Raw genomic sequence first — 20,986 nt, forward strand, 5'->3', positions numbered from 1 at the left:
CAACACAATCATATATGTAAAAAATATACTGTGCTACTGTGAATTTCTAATGACATCTGGACACTAGAATTCCTAAATATCATTACATTACTTCAGTACATGTTCTTTGTTATGTATGTTCTTACACGTTAAGCTTGAATATGAAAGTCTAGGTTTAAAAAATATATACTCCAAACTCCAATCGGGTTAGGCCCACTGAAATAGTTACCTTCTCAAAGTCTGACGCAAAGAGTCTAAAATTACAGAATTTCTCCTTTTATTGTAAAGGGGTGCACTCTGATGCCAGCCAAGGGTCCAAGACCTGGGGAGGCACTTCTTGGGGCTCAGTGACGCACTCTAGCAGAGGCCAGCAGAGATCAGGCATGGATAGTTGCAGGTCTAGTTGCTGCAGGGCAGTTGTAAGGAGGCCTCTGGAGCTTGTTGTGTTCCTGTAGCTCAGAACATTAGGTCAGTCAACTAACCCTTGGAGTTACTCAGGTAGCCTGCAATTAAGGGAGCAGGTCTAGTCTTCCTTTGCAGAGAGCAGGGCATGCTGCGACCAGCAGGGAATTCCTCTAGGGAACAAAGCAGGCCTCCGGCAGCAGAACAGTTCCCCTGGGAAACATGGCAGTCCTCCTTCTGTAATGTCTGCAGGTCCAGAAGAGTGGCTCAGGAGGTCCAATATTTATACCCGATGACATCCTTTGAAGTGGGGGAATTTTCAAAGATACCCCCACGTCTGGTTCTGGAAAGTTCTTCCCTTCCCCTGATAAGGCCCAAAGAAGTCTGGGGTCAGAAAAGACTAGTGTTAGGTTTCTTTGTGTGTGCTGGGGATAAGCCCTTTAAAATTTAAGTGGGGCAGGAACCAGCTACACACCTAACCATCCTGGCAGGGTGGCCCATCCTGCCCAAATCTAATTCCCTATTGTTCACTGTCTGGGCCAAGTATGCATTCCCAAAGGGGGAGTCATTAACAGACTGAAGCAGCTGGAAAATCGTAGAAGGCCATAGAAACTTTTGAGAAGGAACATGCCAACTTTCTGAAAGTGGCGTTTTCAAAATTGTAATCCAAAATCTGACTTTACCTTTAAAAAGGAATGTAAATTACAATTCATTTGAGTCCAAACATGACATTTCTACCTGCTCCCAATCAAAGTTAGCACTTTTTAAATGTAATAAGGTAACCCAATATCATCCTATGGGTGAGGTAGACCTAACAGTATTGGAAAAAGTTATGAATTTTTCACTACCAGGAAATGTAAAACTTAAAAACATATGTCCAGTGTTTTATATACAATACACCCTGCCCTGTGGGTCGTCTAGGGTCTAACTTAGATGTGACTTGTATGTTTAAAAAAAGGAATGTTTAGGCCTGGCAAAAGGTTTACTTTGCCAGGTCGAATTGGCAGTTCAAAACTGCACAACAGGCTATCATGGCAGGCCTGAGACTTTTTTTAAAATGCTACTTCAGTGGGTGGCAAAATGAGAGCTGCAGGCCCACTAGTAGCCGTAGGTAAATGTTGTAGCATACACCAGGGGCATATTAGTAAATTAAATATGCCAGTCAGGTTTTGGCAAATTTTACCATGTTTAGGTAGAGAGCACACGTACTTTAGCACTAGTTAGCTGTGGTAATGTTCACAGAGTACTAGTGCCAACAAAAACATTTTTAAGAAAACAGGAGGGGTGAAGGCAAAAGGTTTGAGGGAAGACCACACCAATGATGTCAAGTCTAACACATGCTACCAATTGTAAGGGTTGCTACTGTAAGCCAGGTTGTATTAAATAACACAACGTGTTTTCCAGTCCAGGCCAGCCTTTCGCAGAATATCTTGAGAGAGTAAATAATTCCAAAGCCAGTTTAAAAAGCCCAATAATTAAAGATATTAAGCTAGTAGAGCAAAATAACCAAGATTTGCAAATTCCTAGAAGCTTAATATATCAAAGGGAGATTTAATGCACTTGAAGGAAAGTCGGACTTACACACTTTAAAAAAAGTCTTTATTTTTAAATATCTCTTTATTGTCAAGAATTGCAACAGTGTAACAGTGTTACGTAAGCAGCCGACAGAGCTACCTTCAAAGACAGAACACCTGTCGAAGAGGGGTAAAGACACGCATCTCCCCTGATCCCCCCTTCACAGTCTCAGGTTACCCTCAGTCATCAATATTTTGCTCCTGGATAACCACTGCCCAGAAACCACAGGACAGCTGCTCTTTCAGTCTTTGATCCAGGTCCATATCGGAATGAGTCCCCATGTCTGGAGCTATTAATTCCTGCAACATTACCGACCGGTCACAACAGTCTTCCTCTACCTCATCATCCTTTTGGACCTCTTGCCTCCAATGTTCTTCTGCCAGTGCCCACTCTCACACCTCCCTCCGTCATTGCTCTTATCTAGCACTCCGTGGAGACATCCATCTGATGGGTATTCTACTGTTGGGCAGAACCTATCACTTGTGCTCAGTATCAAATGTAACAAGCAGTGGCACACTCTGCACTCGATATTTATGTCAGTCACTTCCCTGAGTCTGCATGTAACCAAGCTCCACTAGGCCGTCAGATATGGGCACTTCCAAGCCATATGTAAAAAGTCTGCTTCATCGTCTCACATTTGGGACAGCCGTTCAACCTGGTTCTATCTATGCCATGAAACCTTTTTACTGGGTCCTGATCAGTCAAAGAGCCAGGTCTTGCGGTCCTCCCTTAACGTGTGCAGGGTCGGGAGTGTCTGATGTTCACAGGGAGCATTTTCCAGGTTTTGGCTGCGATGTAGTAGAAAGCTCTTCCACTGGTTCTTTTTCTGCGGATGCAGGGGATCTCTGCCAGGGCGAGGTCGGCGGAGCGGAGGTTCCTCTTGGGTACGTGGAAGGATACTCTCTCGTTTAGGTATTTGGGTCCGATGTTGTGGAGGGATTTGTAGGCGTGGGTGAGGAGTTTGAATGTGGCCCTCTTCTCGATGGGGAGCCAGTGTAGGCTTCATAGGTGTTGGGTCATGTGCTCATGGCGTGGTGTCCCGAGGACGAGTCTGGCTGCGGCGTTCTGGATGGTCAGGAGCCTGTGCAGAAGAGTCTTGTTGATTACGGCGTAGAGGGCATTGCCGTAGTTCAGTCTGCTGGTGATGAGTGCGTGGGTGACGGTCCTTCTGCAGACGGAGGGGATCCACTTGAAGGTCTTACGGAGGATGCGAAGACAGTTGAAACTGGTAGAGGCGACAGCGATGGTCTGGCGGTTCATGGAGAGGGAGGAGTCAAGGATGATGCGGAGGTTCTGAGCGTTGACTCTAGGGGTGGGTGGGCTCCCGAGGGCCACTAGGTTTTATCCCAGGCAGAGGAGCAGGGACCTCGGATGAGGACCTCGGTCTTCTTGGAGTTTAGCTTCAGGCAGCTGTCCTTCATCCAGGCTGCCACGTTCTGAATACCCTCCTGAAAACAGAGTCTGGTGTCTTCGGGATTCTTCCTGAACGAGTGGATGAGCTGGGTGTCATCGGCGTAGGATACGATGCAGAGCCCTGTGCTTTTAAAGTATACAAATTTGTCAAACTAGATATTATCTGCTGGCGAGGAAGTGAAAATTCACCTGGACCACCAAAATTACCCATCTAAAATAATGGAGGTGACCCCTTCACATAACAGTTCATGATGCCAACACTACAACGTGGATGGGAGGTGAAACGAGGCCATCATTCGCTTATTTCAGACACCTTTATAGTGCAGAACTCCCTCCACGCATAGATGAGCATTTCACAGAGAACAACAGGGCTTTTTATAAACAATAAGAGTGACACGTACTACAAACAAGTAGAATAACAGTAGGATGGAAAATATAGGGACTTATAGCACTAAAAAGTGTAATTTGAACAGACAGGTTTCATTGCCCTACAAAAGGCAGAGATTTGCGAATTGCATGCCTCTACCACTATTGAGTTTTAGATTGTTGGGGCAAAGCAGCAAAAGGCTTTTTCAATTGTCCTAATAGTAGTACAAAGCTTTATTTCGATATAATAATATCTTAAAAGCACATGACAATTAAAATACAATTCATAATATTAAAAAACACTCAATAAATAGTTAAAAAGACAGTTTAAAACAGTATTAAACAATTTACAGCTTTGAGTTTAAAAGAAATAAGGAACCAAGGATTGCCTAGAAGAGGATTCGTCACATAGCTTTACATCTGATCACCCACGCCCAACTAAGGAATTTGGCTACCCCGCACGCCAGTACTGTGTTAGGATCAGATTGTTAAATTCTTAATGCTGGGGCATAGCCTCTGGTCTCAAAAAGGCGACAGACAGGTTTTAGCCATTTGGATCTAGGCTTATTATAGGCACTGCAGACAAAGAAAACATGTGGGATAGTTTCCAGTTCGGTGCTGCAGTGCGGACAGGTGGCAGGCGTCTGGTAGGGGGGTTTCCATTTAGAGGTGCGTTCACGGACTGGTAGGGTTCCTATTCTAAACTGTACATATAATGCCCTATCTTTGGGTTTTCTAATAAAGTCCATGTAGGGTTCAAGTGAGGGTACAGTTTTGTGCAGTCGAAACTCATCGGTGAGTCTGCCCAAGTTATCCGCTCTATATTCCTGGGCGTCGACCCACCGCCAATAAGCCTGCTTGACTTCTAGTTTGGACAATGAAGCACCGGACTCCCATGCCACCCAAAGGCCAATGGCCAACAGAAGTTCCTTTATTTTAGAAAGCCAGGCTATTTTATGTGACCCCTGCAAGCTCATGATTTCTTTGAGGCCGTCTGCGTAGCTCTCTAGCTCTGGTGTACGCCACAGGTGAGCCCAATAAAGAAGCGGACGCAGAATTAGAAGATCTTTGATAGATCTGCGTCCAAGATCATATTGAATGGGCTTGCTAGGGGGACTCCTGGGGATGGACAACAGTTCCTTATAGAATTGGTTTTCAGCCATTACTAGCAGGTCAACATTACTAAAGCCCCAGAGCTCTGCCCCGTACAGTGCGCTGCCTACTGCTTTTGCTGAATAGATCTTTAAGGCAGAGGCTATAGGTCTTAAAACTGAGGATCTATGCTCCCTCCTTATGGCGCCCACGACCCGTTTGTGGTTTAGGGCCATTTTTGCAATGTGGGGTTTCCACTTGAGTTGGTCGGATATCCTAATCCCAAGATAATCGAACGTTTTAACCCGCTCTAGCGGCTCTTCATTGAGAGTTAGCGTGCGATTAGCTTTTCTACTGGGATTGAAATAAAGGAGCTTTGTTTTGGAAGTATTGATAACCAAGCCCCTTAAGTTACAGAAGACACAAAACCGGTCCAGCAGTTTTTGAAGCCCCATGAGCGTTTTGGAAACTAGTAACGTGTTGTCGGCAAAGAGCATGGCGGGGACCTTCACGCCAGCCAGACTAGGGGCGTCAGCATCAATGTCAGTTAGAAAAGAAACCACCCCATTAACAAATAGGGAAAAGAGGGTCGGCGCCTGAACACATCCTTGGCGGACGCCTCTGTTCACCGGAATTTTTTCTGTTAACTGCTCCTTCGTGCCCCACCGAATGCGTGCGTAAGTTCCATCGTGCATGCGGGCCAGCAGGTGCAGGATGGGCAGAGGGAACCCCATCTCGTGAAGGACCGCCCACAGCCGCCCTCGGGGGACCAGATCGAACGCGGTCTTCAGATCGATGAAGGCCAGGTACAGACCACTCTTGCTAATCGAGACTGTCTTCCAATGCAGTAGTAACAGCCTGAAAGCCTGGTCCACAGTACTTGTACAGGCCCTAAACCCCGCCTGGAAGGGGGAGATAATGTTGTTCTCCTCTGCCCAGGAGAGGATCCTTTCAAGGAGGACTCTGCCAACCACCTTCTGACCAGCGTCAATCAGGCTGATCGGACGATAGTTGGCAGGGTCACCCCTTGGCCCCTTCTTATATATAGGGATCACTTCTGCTCCCTTCCATGAGTTTGGGACTGGAGGTCCTAGGAGGAGGGCATTGGTCAAAAAGGAGAAGAATTTGGACCATTGCTTAGGGCTGGCATGGAACAGATCGGCAGGGATGCCATCCTGGCCCGGTGCCTTGCCTTGGACGATTTTACTGATTGCAGATTCTACCTCCCTCTGCCCTATTCGATCCATGAATGGGGGTATATCATGGTGGGGTAGTGTGCATTCAGCTGTCACTTCGGTATTCTCGGGGGCCCCTACCCCAGCATACAGCATATTGTCCTAATATAAACAAACAAAAACATAGACAAGCCTTTGTAGTCCTTGTCTTCTGTGTGCAGCGTATCAAGTGGTAGGCAATAAATATTTTTCAGTGTAGCAATTATCCTACACCACACATGGGAGCGGATAATGTAATAAAAATAGTAATATGATAAGGGTTCCTGAAACCTAGATGAGGGTTATACACCGTCCTTTCCAACTCTAGATTTCAAACACCTGACACTTACTGGGGTAACTGGAATTCGTTGCCCAGAGTTCAGCCTTGCTGGGTAGGAGCAGCAAGCAGAGCACGGCTGCTCAAGCACTTATTGCACTCGGCTATAAACTGCGGAGCGGGACGAGGGCATGGATTGCCCGGGCACTACTTGGGCAAAGACCTGGCAAAGAGAGGGTCCATCTGCGCCAGTCAGTGGCCAACAGAGGTTGGGCTGAGTCACCTCTCATCTGCCATCTTCCAGTCAAATGTACCAGCATAATGTGTGAGCATCTAGTACTGCTTGACCTATTTCTCAGGGCTGTGCAATAGAAAACTATTTAGAGCGTGCTGGAGAAGTGATCTCTAAAGAAATGACAGTTACTGAAAGGAGATTATCGCTGGAAAGCCCTTTTACTTCGGCGCAGTCTGATTATTTTAGTATTACCATCCAGGGCAATAGCCCCACAAATACTGATAACTCAATTATGGAATTACCCGGTGGCTTAGAGGCTCAATCGCCCCCTGCCAAGTCAGTGGCGAAACACAAAAGGAAGGGGCAGCGTACTCAGCCTTTGCCCTTGGAAAAACAAGATGAATTGGAATAATGGGCATTTTGCCACCCTATTTATTTGATGCGGCGACTCTAGTGATCCAGTTATACCTCTGGATTGAGGATCTCTTGAATGCCGTACTACAGATAATTTATCAACGACTGGAATACACTGACTGCACACTACAGATTAAGTTCTTTATGAGCTGCCCCTTATGTTCCCTCCGGTGTTTCTCCCACAATTCATGCATTAGCCCCCTCTCGTCCTCCTTACATTCCGTCCCTAAATTCACATCATTCTCTGGAAAAACACCAAGTCTTCATTTACTGTGGGACAGGCAGTTTATGTTGCTCATTGGACCAATGTCCGTAACAGCCATGTTAGACCTGCTCTTAAACGCTCCAGCAAAACACAGACACAAACTTATTCCTATTGCTGCTAATTTATTTAATTTGCATGGTTCCCTTAATTTACCTCCTTTGGCCTGCCTGTATATTTTATTATTAGCTAATGTTACAGCCTTGATAGCTGTCAGTAATGAAGACGCTAATCAAATAAAGAATGAAGTTTTACATAGGTTGTCTACACATAAGGGTTTCAATATTTGTAAGTCTAACTAATCACATTGCTGTTAGTAGTACCTTGGGGTGGCCAACTCCAACAAATCCTTGGAAGGGGATTCTATTGTAAATAACTTTAGAAGTCCTATCTACATGCATAATATATTATTTTGCAACCAGTTTGCAGCCAACAAACAGTTGTTTTCCTTACCTAGAATCAATATAGCACAAGGCAAAACTTCTAGTCCCTTTACCGCAGTTAATGATATTTTATGTAACAGATTTCTGGCTCTTCAGAATTTATCCGCAGTGGACCGACTTGAGACTTTAGTGATCCCAACTTTTCAGGTTTTGCCTACACTGTGCTTGTGAAATCTATTGTAACGAAAAAAAATATTCTTACAGCCGCCCATTACTTACCTTTACTTACCATTGGTTGGCCCCCATGTCACTCTTGTATCCTTTCTTTCTGTTGGTCATCGCCTCTTCCTGCCTCCAGCTTCCTGCTCGGCTTCACGTCTTTTTCCTTGCTGTAGAGCTTGGACCAAATTATGTTTCCAGCAGCCAGTGTCCTTCCACTGGCTGCGTACTTGTAACATACTTTATTTATTTTACTTTTCAGCACCCGCATTGTTTGTGACTTGCCCGTCCCTACCACCACCTCACTTGCATCACTGCATGCCTCTTCCCAGTTTGTTGCTGGCTTGTCCCGCTCACTGCCTCGCTGCCGTCATTGCATGCCCCTTCCCCACCACGCCGCTATTACCCTCCATCATAGCTTGTTTTATACAGCGCAAAGTCCGCTGGATGGACTTGGAGCGCTTTACATGAGCACCAGTTAAATTACACCTGGACACATTCATTTTTACATGCACGGGGGATTATATTATTTGCCACCAAATCACAGAATGTTGAGAATCACTGAGATTCGAACCTGGTTCTCCAGTTCCAAAGTGGTTGAAACGCCATAGCCTCCCCATGCTCAGTGAGTTACACTTTCCCAGCTGGCATTTGTTCAAGACTATAAACTGCTAATTAAGTATAGGGAAAAATAACAATTTCAACTTGTTTTACACGCGATTTTATTTTTACTTTTCAGCGTCCGCATTCTGTTTGTTGCTTGCCTGTTTCTACCACCACCTCAATTTCGTCACTGCATGTCCCATCCCAGTTTGCTGCTGGCCTGTCCCTCCCACCACCTCACTCCCGGCACACCCTGCATGGCTTGTTTTATATAGCGTTATGTTGACTGGAAGGACTTGGATCACTTTACATTACACATTAAGTTTTACAGCCACAGGGAAATTAAACGATATGTCCGGAATCATAGGATGTTGAGCCAGCATCGAGACTCGAACCTGCTTCATCAACTGCAAAGTCTGCAGCTCTGGCTGTAACACAGCAGCCTCTTAATGATCAGTGTTGCAGCTAGCTACACTTTGGCACGCTGGTAACTGCAATGGGCATTTGTTCAAGAATATAAACTGCATTTTAAGTACAGGAAAAATCATTTTAACTTGTCTGTACAAGCATAGCGTACGAGAGGGGAACGCAGTGCTATGATGCGGTCTGGTCATATCGCTTTTTTTTCTTTCTTTAAACTATCTAGCACAGCAGCTCACACCACTGTGCAATATTTAAAACGTTGACAAAGCCAATAGATAGGTGAAACCTATTGGCTTTACCAGTGCTTGTTGTAATGTGCTTTCACCCAACATGGCTACGCTTGAGGAAATCAATTTGAATCTTAGGCCTCTAAATTCAGTCCCAAAGCAGTGAATCTAATTAGCTGGAATACTGCAGGAATTCAGACTAAGTTTAATCGGTCTGCCTGGATTTCTTTGATTAATTATTTTGACCTAGTTTTCTTACAGGAAATGTGGCCTGTTAACACTATTCTCAAAGATGGATTTCTAGGTTCTTCAAAGCCAGCCATCCGATCAAGTTCTGACAGACCCAAGTGTAGGGATGTCTAACTGCTTGGTTTAAACTTTCTTTAACTGGTAAGCCTATACCTTTGGAAATTGCATGTGTGGAATTCCAAGTTTTTCTTATTAGCGGACTTAAGGAGCCTTATTTGTACTTAATTATTTTTATACGAACGATTTTATCAATCCAAATATTCAACTGTTTGATTTTGATAGCTTGACATCTCATAATCAATCTTTAAAAAAAACAGACAAATTTGATAATTTGTGAAGATCTTAACTGTAAAGTATCTGCAAATACATTTGATATCTGCTCACCTGATAATCCTATATATTCTACAGTATCTTCAGGAAGCACTGATCATAGAGGCTTAGACACTTATATTTTGGCCTGAGATCTTATAAATGCGCACAAGAATAATTTCTTCAAAACTACTGATGTGGCAACTTCCTTTGGTCCTTCAATGATTGCCTATATTTTTAAGTCCCTGGTTTCCTGAGGAATTACATCTGCAATGATGTTTTGGATGCTAATTTTTGGGGTCACAACCTTTTAACTACATCGTATTTTCCTGCTATGCTTTTTGTTCGCTAAACAGCTGAGTATATTCGTCACCCCTCAACCCAGCACCCTGGATGGAGGTCAGTGTGGAATCCCCCCTCTCCATCTAAGTTTATAAGCATCTGGTAAAATCCAATCTTCATATCTTTTTGGCTTGTTTATTGGAAAATATTAGACTCTGTACATTTCTCGGTACTGTATTGGTTGTGCATTAAAAATGCACTGCTACTGACAGCACTGTCTCCACATTGGTTTGCCATGTCAGTTACCTTGCTAACAGAAGCTTTCGGGAAGCATTAGCTGGCCAAATTAGAAATATTGAGAAGGATAAATCCTGTCGACCGAATTATAAGTCTGTTCATAAAATTAAGAAAATGGAACTTAGGAAACAAAATTTAGATAGTTTAATGGAGGCTACACAAAAGCACAACCCAAAGTTCGATTAGAGCTAGTGAATGAGTTTTAACAATGAGTACTCATTTTACAAATTCTTAAAGGGTCTCACACTTTTATGCCAGTTATAGTTTTTATGCTGACACTCATTAGGCTTTAGGCACTTCTCTCAGCCAGCAGTCGGATAGAGAGTAAGTTTTAATCAAAATAAAGTTCTTTCAACTATTTGACAGAGTTCTTCTTGTAAAGCCCGGGGCCCTGTTGGGGTATCAATGCATGTTGTAAGCGTGATCTGTCTCTATGAGCCCTGCTTTTAACTAATATTTTGAATAATTGTTGTTCTACAAAGTTTCCACAGTCTTGGTCAACATCCTTATTAGTCCAGATCTTTAAGAAGGGCAATAGATTGGAACCACAATTTTATAGACTGATTTCTTTGATTGATTTGATGGTTAACATTTTAGGTAGAGCCATTTTTAACAGAATTTGGGACTGGGCTAAGACAAAAAATATTCCAAGTCCCTGACAAAAAGGTTTAACAGAACAACTAGGCACTGTGGAGCAATGTCTTAATCTTAATCTAATAATAGGCAAGTACTACATTGTATTTAGCTTTTATGGACTTATCCTGTGCATTAAACAGGGTCAATCGGTCTAAGCGTTGGCTTCTTTTAATTGAGATGAGCTTTGAAAATGTGTTGGTCATGGTTATTTTCTTGTCAGACTCTCGCTGCTCTAGTGAGGTTTTGATCAAATGGGGAGTTACCAGATTAATTTCTTCTAGAAAGAGGTGTTAGTCAAGGCTTACCCCTCTATCATTTCTATATATGAACAAGCTTGAGTCAAACTTAACAAATAGTGTTGATGTCCTAATGGTTCAGGAGCTACTTCTCCCTGTGCTGCTATATGCAGACAATGCAGTCCTGTTGGTCGACCCCTCAAGGGCACTGAGAAATTTGGTGGCAAATTTTACAGGGTTAATCACAAGCCTGTACCGCAGCACTAATTTCCCAAAGTTACAGTTAATGTCATGCAGTCTCTGTAACTCTCGTTTACGCATTTTTAAGATGGAAAGCAGCTTAGAAACAGTTAGCAATTTCCCATATTTAGGGGTCGTTTTTGCACAATCCTCTTCCTGGGGGCCCACATTCTTAAATGTGCTGCGGCAACAAATGATGGACTCCCAGTCAAGCGATCTAGGTTAAATCCATTGTTCACTACACCACCCCAGTATGGGCCCACCTATATGCAAATAAGTCTTGACCCTGCTACTCATGGGAACAGCCAAGCCCAAACTACCAAGCCAGGTCCTTCCTGGACTGGAAACACGCATACTGGGACCGGTTTTGGGGTATTGCCCTCATCAGCCAGGCTAGCTTGAATCCAGCGGCATAGTGTGCAAGGGGCCCACGTCTGGCATACCCATCCCCCATAGGGTGAAAAGTGCTGCAGCAGCTAATGATGGACGGAATGCTGAATCAATCAAACATTCACCCCCAGTCAATCGATCTGGGTTAAATCCATCGTTCTTTTGCGCACTACGCCGCCCCCGATTTGGCCCAGCCATATGCAAATCAGTCTTGAACCTACTCCTCATGGGAAATGTGCAGCCCGAGCTGGCAAGCCAGGTCCTCCCTGGATCAGAAACAAGCATCCTGGGACAGGTTTTCAGGGAATTATACAAGACATTTACAAGGCAATTGTAATTTTAAAGACCTGCAGTATTGATTCCCATCTAACTTTGGTGCCTGGGCACTGTGGAAGGGCTTTACTTTGTAGATTTAGGTCAGGTACTGTTTGCAGCTTATGGTTTCTTTTAGTACAAGTCCGTGACTCTGATGATTGTTTTTTTTCCTTGTGAAGGAGTTTCCAGTCATTCGTTGCTGCATTTTACATCTTTCTTCTAATATTATCAAGTTTTTACGAAGCATTTTTATTATCTTTATTGAGCATTTTTTAGTCAAGTTGTTTTATGCTTTCTTCAGATGTTAAATGGCGGAGTTACTTGCTTCTCTGGAGGTTTATTCTTAAAATCAGCTATACTCTATCACAGATCAAAGCTTTTTAAATGATTTTTTTATTTTGTATTCTCGCTTTGTTGCGTTTTGTACATTTTAATGAGAGTTTAAGACATTCGAAATAAAGTTTTACTTGACTTCTACTATTCAAAAGGGGTGCCGATAGTGCTTTGGTAAACAGTTAACCAGTATGGAAGAGTCACTTACCTGCAGGTGAAGCTCTTTGTCCAGCTGGCTGATGCCCTGTGCAAGCTTGGCCAACTGCTCGGCTATCACAGCTTGATGAATGGACTGGGAAGTATAGATCTTTACATCAAAGTCTTCTTTCACAAAATCAGCATAGCAGTCTGAAAGAAAAATTGAAGAGAAAAAAAACAACGACATTTTATGATCTATAAATCAATTACTTATGCAACAGTATTAAAAACTAAGCAGAGCTCGTCATAAAAGCTAGCAATCAAGGAGGCATAACAAGTAAGAGCACTGTGAGGAAATAAGAGAAAAGAGATCTAGACTGGCACTTTTTGGAAACCAAATGCTTCTATAAAACAGGACCAGTGGAATTGCTCAGTGTGGTTACGTATCGTTGGTGTACATTGAGACATTATGTTCTACTCAAGCCACCCTGATGGCCCACCCCTACAGCCTGTTTCTAAGCACTATCGCCAAAGGTTCAAGCGCCAGTGCAAACAAAAGGGGTGAATGGGCAGCCTGCCAGGTGCCACGCTATAATGTCACCTGTTTTCAATTTAGCTGTGGAGTTGGAGTAGAATCCAAACTCAGGAATCACCTCCGAAATCCATACTTTTTTCAGGATTAGTCTGTATTTATTCATGGAGGTGCTATGTTCTGGTATAAATCCAGATTGATCCTCATGCACTAGGCTCTCTACTTTTCCCTTCAGCGTATTCGCTACTACTTTACAAAGAATTTTAACATTAGTTTTCATCATATACAGGGGTCTATAGGAAGATGGGTCCAGAGTATTCTTTTCGGGCTTTAACGAAGTAAGTAACACAGCTTCCCTCCTCAATATTGGGAAACTGCCACATTGCTGGGCTACATTATACAGCTCGAGCATACAATCATGGAGCTGGTGTTTGCATGTTTTATACCAGTCCGCAGGGGGAGCTGTCTCCTCCCAGAGACTTCTCCCCATCATTCCCGCAGCTCGAGGGAACCCCCGCACCGCGGAGGCTTATGCTACGCCACTGGTAGGTGTTGTCTAATCTTTCATTGTGAATCTGCCAAGCACATCCCATGTCTCGCCCAATACCCTCTTGGCTTCTAGCCATTTTAGTTTATCTTCGAGTTTGAGTGGTTCTTGCCTCTGTAGCAGGGTTAGTCTGTCCTCTTGTACTTTCAGAGCGAAACCAAAGGGGATGATGGACAGAGCGTTTGAGCAAATCAAACACTCACCCCCAGTCAACTGATCTGGGTTTAATCCATCGCCATTCTTTAGCTCACTCCACCACCCCAGTTCAGACTTGGCCATATTCAAATCAGTCTGACCCTGTGCCTCATGGGAACAGTGAGTGTTTGATTTGCTCAAACGCTCCGTCCATCATCCCCTTTTTGTATCGCTTTGTTCGCCCTAAGTTGTCAGGGTATGCCCAGACGTGGGTCCCTTGCCTACTTTGCCACTGGATTTAAGATAGCCTGGCTGATGTGGGTTATGAACCCAAAACCGGTCCCAGGATGCTTGTTTCCGGTCCAGGGAAGACATGGCTTGGCAGTCGGGCTGGACTGGTCCCATGAGGCACAGGGTCAGACTGATTTGCATATGGCCATGTCTGAACTGGGGTGGTGAAGTGAGCTAAAGAATGGTGATGGATTACACCCAGATCAGTTGACTGGGGGTGAGTGTTTGATTTGCTCAAACGCTAAGTCCATCATCCCCTTTGGTATCGCTTTGCTCGTGTTCTTTCAGGGCATTTTGCATCTGTATGTTTGCTCCAAAACCATCATAATACTATTCTTATTGGTTCCCAATATGGGACCAATATGGATAGCCTTACCCCTTACGTCCAACCTGGATGCTCTGACAGTTAATACTTGTGGACATAATCTCCAGGTAGGCACTCTTGCCCTACATCTCTCAACACTGAGCTCCATCAAGAAGGGTGAATGATCGATAATGGTTTAAATACTGAATATTGTAAACCTTCACACCAATCGACTAGGAGGTCAATATTCTGTCTAATCTACTGTGTGTCATCTGTAGCTGACTAACATGAGAATTCCTTTGTGTTTGGGTGAAGTTGTCTCCATATATACATGCATCCCCTTTCATTCATAAATTCAATCCGTGCTGTGGACATAGCTGGTTATGTGGGATTTCTGGAGGGTGTCTTTCCAGAATACAGTTAAAATCCCAAGCTCAAATCATGGGAACGTCCAGATAAGGGGATCCCAGATCAAATATGGACCAGAAGACGGCTATGTTGTCCTGGTTTGGAGCACAGATGCTTCACAATCAAGCAATCCATATAACACATAGCTGCCTTCAAGGTCAGCGCTAGAATATTGATGCTGGAGTGTACTCCTGGGACCCTACATATCGAGACTCCCTTTCGATAAACTGAATAGGCAGATGAGAACGCAGAAGGGTCCTCACCCAGCTTCCTTATGGGATAGACGGTTGACCCTCCAAATTCCCTCTGCCTCTCCTAAATCAAATTTGGGGTACGGTATCCCTCCTGACGTTCACAAGCTCCCAATTAACAGCAGATAAAGCTATCTCATAGAGCAGCCCCCACTCCCATGCAATTCTACCCGTCTTTCAAATACATTTTTGATCATTCCCATCAATTAAATAACATGACTTTCAGAACTTCTACAGTTGATAGTCCAAGTATATACATTCCACACTAGGGCCCTTATGTACTAACACAATTTCACACTAACAGAGAATGGGAAAAATGCTTTTGAACATCAGGCCCTAGATCTATCAGGAGCGTTCAGGCCATTGATATGGTGTCTGGAGGTTACGTGGGCATATGATCAACACTAGCTGCAGGTCTGCTCTCCAAAGCAGATAAGGCCTCCAAGCTCTCCTGAAGGCCAAGCCCAAGCGTTCCATTATCTCTGACCACCACTCATGTTAGGTTATTACTTTTATAGCGTGCATGATTACCCATAAGGCATCTTGGCACTAGCTGAGAACCAACAGAATGATATGCCACACTGTGACTGTTATTGTGCAGAGAAATGCCACGTTTTCAAGGGCTTCCGAAAACGTAGTGAAAAATTTAGAGCTATGTGCAATCTCTGGGTGACTAACTCTTCAGCAGGAGCTCCAGGCTCTGGACCGTTGAGGCACTCTCCCCAGCCTGTCTGCTAGCTCCAGCCAGTCCCAACCCTCATCTGCAGAAGCGAAAAAGTGTAATCATCCATAATATATAACACCTAGCTTCATTCACAGCAACATTCAATATTCATGGCCCTTAGTTTATTTTTAACAGCTTCAAAGGATTTTTTTTTAAATCGTTTGTGCATAAGCAGAGAAAACTCTTATTTATTATCTTTTCTCCAAATGTGTATCTCCAATTCTCCTGGAATGCTGAGGGATGAGGTATCTGTCCCTATAGTTGACAAATGTAGCAATGACTGCTCTAGGGAATGCACCAGGCGGAGGAGGAGGTCTTATGGGCCCTCTCTATGATCTAACACAAAAATAGGCCGTCCGGTTTAAGGTGGACTCGGATACAATGCTCCAAGAAAAGCTCTGGGCTTGATTCTGCCCATAAGGAATACCACTAAAACAGAGATTATTTTGTTAGGATCCTCCCGCTGCATCTTCACCATAATGTCCAGTCTGTAGACCAAGCCAGTCAGAGAGCCTATTTTTGCTTTCAGGTCTGAGATGTCAGTTATTAATTTTTCAACTGTCTTTTAAGATGTGAGGGACCAGTCGCTGACTTCACGGAGGTCAGCACGTAGCAAATTTAACTTCTATTGATATAATGTCTATTTTGCTTTCAGGAGCCTGCCTGGTGCTTCGAAAGCCAACAACAATATCAATGGCAGTCGCCGTACCTTGTGACCTATCTCTCTCCTCAATTGTCCTCTTGCTACAGTAACCCATGGCAAACCCGTCCTTTTATTCTACTGGGACACCCTGGGTAACTGATACCTGCCCATAACGGTCAGAAGGCCAGGTCACAAGTGCGTCAAGGTAAGGTCCACCACATTACTCACCCGAACAGTTCCAAGTGGTGTCCTTCCCAGCTCCATTCAGAGAAAGCAATTGTACCTATTGGTTCCCCTAAGTATGAGCCAGCACTCCAGAAGGCACGGCGATGGACGATGTTGTCCACCATGTGCTTAAGTGAGGTACAGTGTACCGGCAGCAGGAAGGCCCTCCTAGGCCGTCACCCAAAACTAATAGGAGCACCAAGGACCCATGTCACCCCAGTGTAATTTCCGGATGTGGCCCCGCTCCAGAGGAATGCTCCGTAGTTGTGGTTGAACCCTGTCAATCCAAAACTTCACAGCTTCCAGTGCGAACCATCCCTCAAAATCAGTTTCCAGTGGGAGGATTCCAAGACCAGTTCAAATTAGCGAGGCTGCTGCCGGCCTTGGCGATCGGTCAGCCAAGGGGCCCAATCCCCAGACCTGAAAAAGGCGAGAGTACTTTCAGACCCCACGCTCACTTCCCCTCTCAGTGGCCGGTCGGCCATCAGATCTCTTCACAGATGTATTCGTTCAACACATTCGCATAGCCTCGGTGTAGCCCAGACAGGCAGAGCAAGACGTCCTAAGTTCACCTCCGTGCCAACCTCAGTGGGAAGGCCGCACCCCAAAACTGCAGAGCCCAGCTCAGCAGCCCAGCCAATGCCGGCCTTGTGCCCATCCAGGATGGAGCCCTGACCCTGCATTCCCTACTGCAACTGGATACCATGGGCTAAGTTCGGGCAAAGCTCAACACCTCAGCACCCCCAAAGCAGCTCGTCCCTCAAAGGCATGAACACACTGCAAGGCCGCTCTGCAGCTGGGTGGCACAGTACAGACTGGGAGGCCTCAATACTGCCTAGTATCTGCTGCATTCCATAGCGCCTCGGCATGTGTAGAATACCAGGGTTTTTAGCTTCCCTTACAAGGCGAAAGATTTTGGCTGATACATCGAGAGCCCTGGCTCAGCATTTCTTGTCGACCACGATATTAGGCCAAGCACCCTGCAGGTTACATATATAATTAGAGGCCATCACATCTGCCCAGAATGCCACCATGCTGACTGACCAGGCACTCCTGGTGGTGGCCCAACCCTATATACCCACATATTATTTGTAAATCATAAAGTAGGAATAAGGCACAGAACAGCTCATGGTATCTCTGGTAGATTTCCTACCTCAGAAGTGAGATCAAAAGGTTACAAAAACCGAATCAAAAGAACAGCTAGGCTCTATTTGTCAAAAACTTTGAAAGTGGTTAACCAAGAGAGGACAAGAGTGACAATTCCTGAGAAGAGCACAAAGCTTACTCAAAAAACTGAATTAGCTTTAAGGTGCTAATTGGGTGCAGGACAAGAACCACTGAATCTTATCTGATCTGATTTATCAATAAGCAGATCACATAGTTCTCCAAAGCTCGTACCGAAAGTGTTGGCTCTTAAATCTGTAACTGTTAAAGATGAAAACTTCAAGCAGAAATACTACAAAGTCTAATAAAGCGGTTTATGTAATGAGGGATGAGAAATTTCTAGCTTCTGCGAAGAAATTGTTGGTGGTCCATGACAAGTCCCCTTGTTTATTTTATTTTGTTTGCTGTACATCTAGAGGTTTTGATTCTTTCTACCCATATATTCTAGGACTGGGCAAAATGTAAATTATGCTGGAGTGATTGGTCTAATTTTATTAATTTCTTGTAACAAAATGTACGCAACATTGGAACATTTCAGCACATCGTGAAATTTTAGAGAGAAATTTTTAAGCACGATGAACAAGGAGTAATTTTTTAACACGAGCAGCATTTCAGGTAGATCTTTGCCAAGCAGACTGTTCAGGTAAAAAGTTCAACCTTCCCCCTTTTTCAGCACATCCTGTTTGCCTTACATCAAACTATCCCACGGTGCACTTGATGGAGCAAGGATTCGCACGTAAAGCGACTTGCTCTTACTCATGAACCTCGCCTAACTTGTAATCACATTAATCCAACCGTCCGTCATTTATTTAGCCTTTTCCCCAACACGCGGGTGTCCCCGAGAGGCTTGCCTGTGTGTCTTTTCATCCTAACAGTGCTTGCACTAGGGAAATGGCTGCTTTGCTGAAATCCAGTCTGCGCATGCGTCGGTCATACCCATGTGATGTGACGCACTCGCATTTTGGAGGGATTTTGTGCACATGCGCATTACTGCATAAATGGCCGCTTGTCTCTGACCACGCTCTCTGCTTGCCACTGCCGCTTCAGCCTATCTGTCTTTTTTGCACTAAACTTTAATGCTATAGATATTATAAAATAAGGGGTTGTTAGACCTGTCTGCTTCTGGGGAGACTCTCCATTATTATTTATTTTTGTCCCCCTTAGCCTCCCAGAGTTTCTATTTTATTTTTACACATGTCCATCAGGAATTTTTAATGCTGTCAGGGGGCTAGGTGTTCCTTGGCGATGACGCCATTTTTCCCTCATAACTTGTGAGGCCTAGTCAGCCCCCTTGAAAATCTAGGGATCTCCAGAAACCTAAAATGGTGTCCACCAACTGCCATAACGGACACTACTGGAGGACAGGTCCATAGGATAACATTAGGGAACTTTCTAGAATTAACTAGAGACTTCCGCAGGTCTCAGGCCACCCTATATAAGGCCAGTGACCAGCAGCCATTTTGTGCTGACCCAAGAGTGGAGGAGTGAGGCAGTGGTGAGAGGAGGTGGACACACTGAGAGCAGCTAGTTTGTCTCTGAGGCTGACAGTTTCTTCAGAGGATTGTTCTCCCTTCAACCTTTGACCAATCCCTCCCAAAACATCAAGTGCTGATAAAGAAATCGAGCTACTTGAACAGGAAAACCCTTCTAAATCTGCGCCCCAGTGAACCCTCTCAGGACACTCTTAACAGAGGGTATTCCTGGACTTCCCCTACCCAGCGCTGCGCTTACCGGTGTTGTGGAGCAGCTGTAGTGAAGGCGGGTGTCTGTGGCACCCTAGCGACCTGAGGAGCGAGGGCGCCGTGTGTGTACATCCTTCCTGAGAGGCCGGAGTGGGAAGTGACTGACCAGGAGCAGCGGCGCTGCTACAATCGGCTGTGAGACCCCGGGGGCACCAGCCGCGTCGATCCGAGAAGGAAGCGCTGCCGCGCATGCCTTGAGCGCGAACGCTTTGGTGGAGGCAGGAGGGGCCTAGGGTCGGGCAGGCCCGGGAGAGCAGCGTCACCGGAAGAGCAGCGTCCTTCCTTGGAGTGAGTGCGGAGGCGGGAGAAGAGCGAGCGCTTCCGCGCATGCCCGGCGGAGTAGTGCCGCCTGAGGAGAGCCGGTCGCGTCAACAAGAAAGCCGACCGCGTCGGAGCTTCAGGTGTTCGACCCCCCCCCCCCCCCCCCCCCTGAGGAGGCAGAAGCGCCACAGCGGACGTTGCGGTAGGGAGCCTTGGGGCCGGGAAAGCCTTCCCTGTCCTCCCCCAACAGTCGTCTGCTGCCAGGCTCCATCGCGTGTTGAAGACACATCAGCGACACGCCTACAAGCCTACAAGTAAGCCGGGTAGTGTGGGAACGGGAGGCGGCAGCACCGAGTGAAGGGAACAGGACAGTGGGGCTGCGACTAACACCATAAACTGAACTGTCCAGGGAAGCCTGACTGGAGGAAGCGGGCTAGTGAACTGCCTAATCCTGATTAAAATATCCCATAAGTGGCACAAAGGAAAGAGGAGGAAGTTGTGTAGAAAACCACAGGGTTCCTGGGTAAAAACCCTTACAGTTTATTGATAATTGAAGAAGTAGATCCTCTACCAGATAGGTGTGCCTGTAAATTAGAGTGAGGGGAACCTTGCTAATATTATTGTGTCTTCCCTTTTTAGTTACATAACTGGTGGGTTATGCAGTGAAGATCTACAACCAGGTCATTCTGTTGAGTTGAGCAGGGGCTTAAGAGCTGTGGGGTAATGTACCTGCTAATGAGTCTTTAAAAACGTATTGCACTGTCAGACTGCATTTTCCTTTCTGTAAATCTATTAGTGAAGTGTATTGTGGCCTGAATAACTACAGACCTTAAATGTACCTTTGACTCTCAAATTCTGACCAGGAAAAATATTGAAGTGTGATCTGAATTTCATGTACAAGGTGTAACTTGATTGTCTTTTATCCCTGACTAAAAAGTATACCAAGAAAAGCATATTATTTTTATAAAAGGTAACGGTATTTTTCCAAACAGTGGTGTTGTGTCTTTATTTTAGTGGTTCATCACTGAGTTACTGTGAGTGAGACTTGTAAGTACTTAACCAACGCCTTGAGTTAGCTGTAGCCACTACTGTGCCAAGCTACCTTATGTAGACTTGGGTAATCTAGGTCCAACATAATTGGTGTTTCAGCGGTGGGATCACGGATTTGTACTTACACTCACTTATTAGTAACGCAGTGCCAACCACGAGACCTCACCTGGAGTTTTCTCCCTGCGGCCCTCCTAATTTAA

The 20,986-nt window shown here is 45.0% G+C and overlaps 1 protein-coding gene across 1 annotated transcript in view; it reads right to left on the bottom strand.

Moving 5' to 3' along the window:
• Positions 1–20,986, bottom strand: part of COG5 (component of oligomeric golgi complex 5) — a 1,241,975-nt gene that overhangs the window by 1,163,780 nt on the left and 57,209 nt on the right. Inside the window, exon 2 of the mRNA XM_086929720.1 lies at positions 12,580–12,719. Within this exon, the coding sequence (XP_086785846.1) occupies positions 12,580–12,719 (140 nt within the window). The remainder of the gene's footprint in view (positions 1–12,579; positions 12,720–20,986) is intronic.

The sequence above is a fragment of the Lissotriton vulgaris genome, chromosome 1_1 (genome assembly GCF_964263255.1).
Source record: "Lissotriton vulgaris chromosome 1_1, aLisVul1.2, whole genome shotgun sequence".
Lineage (NCBI taxonomy): Eukaryota > Metazoa > Chordata > Amphibia > Caudata > Salamandridae > Lissotriton > Lissotriton vulgaris.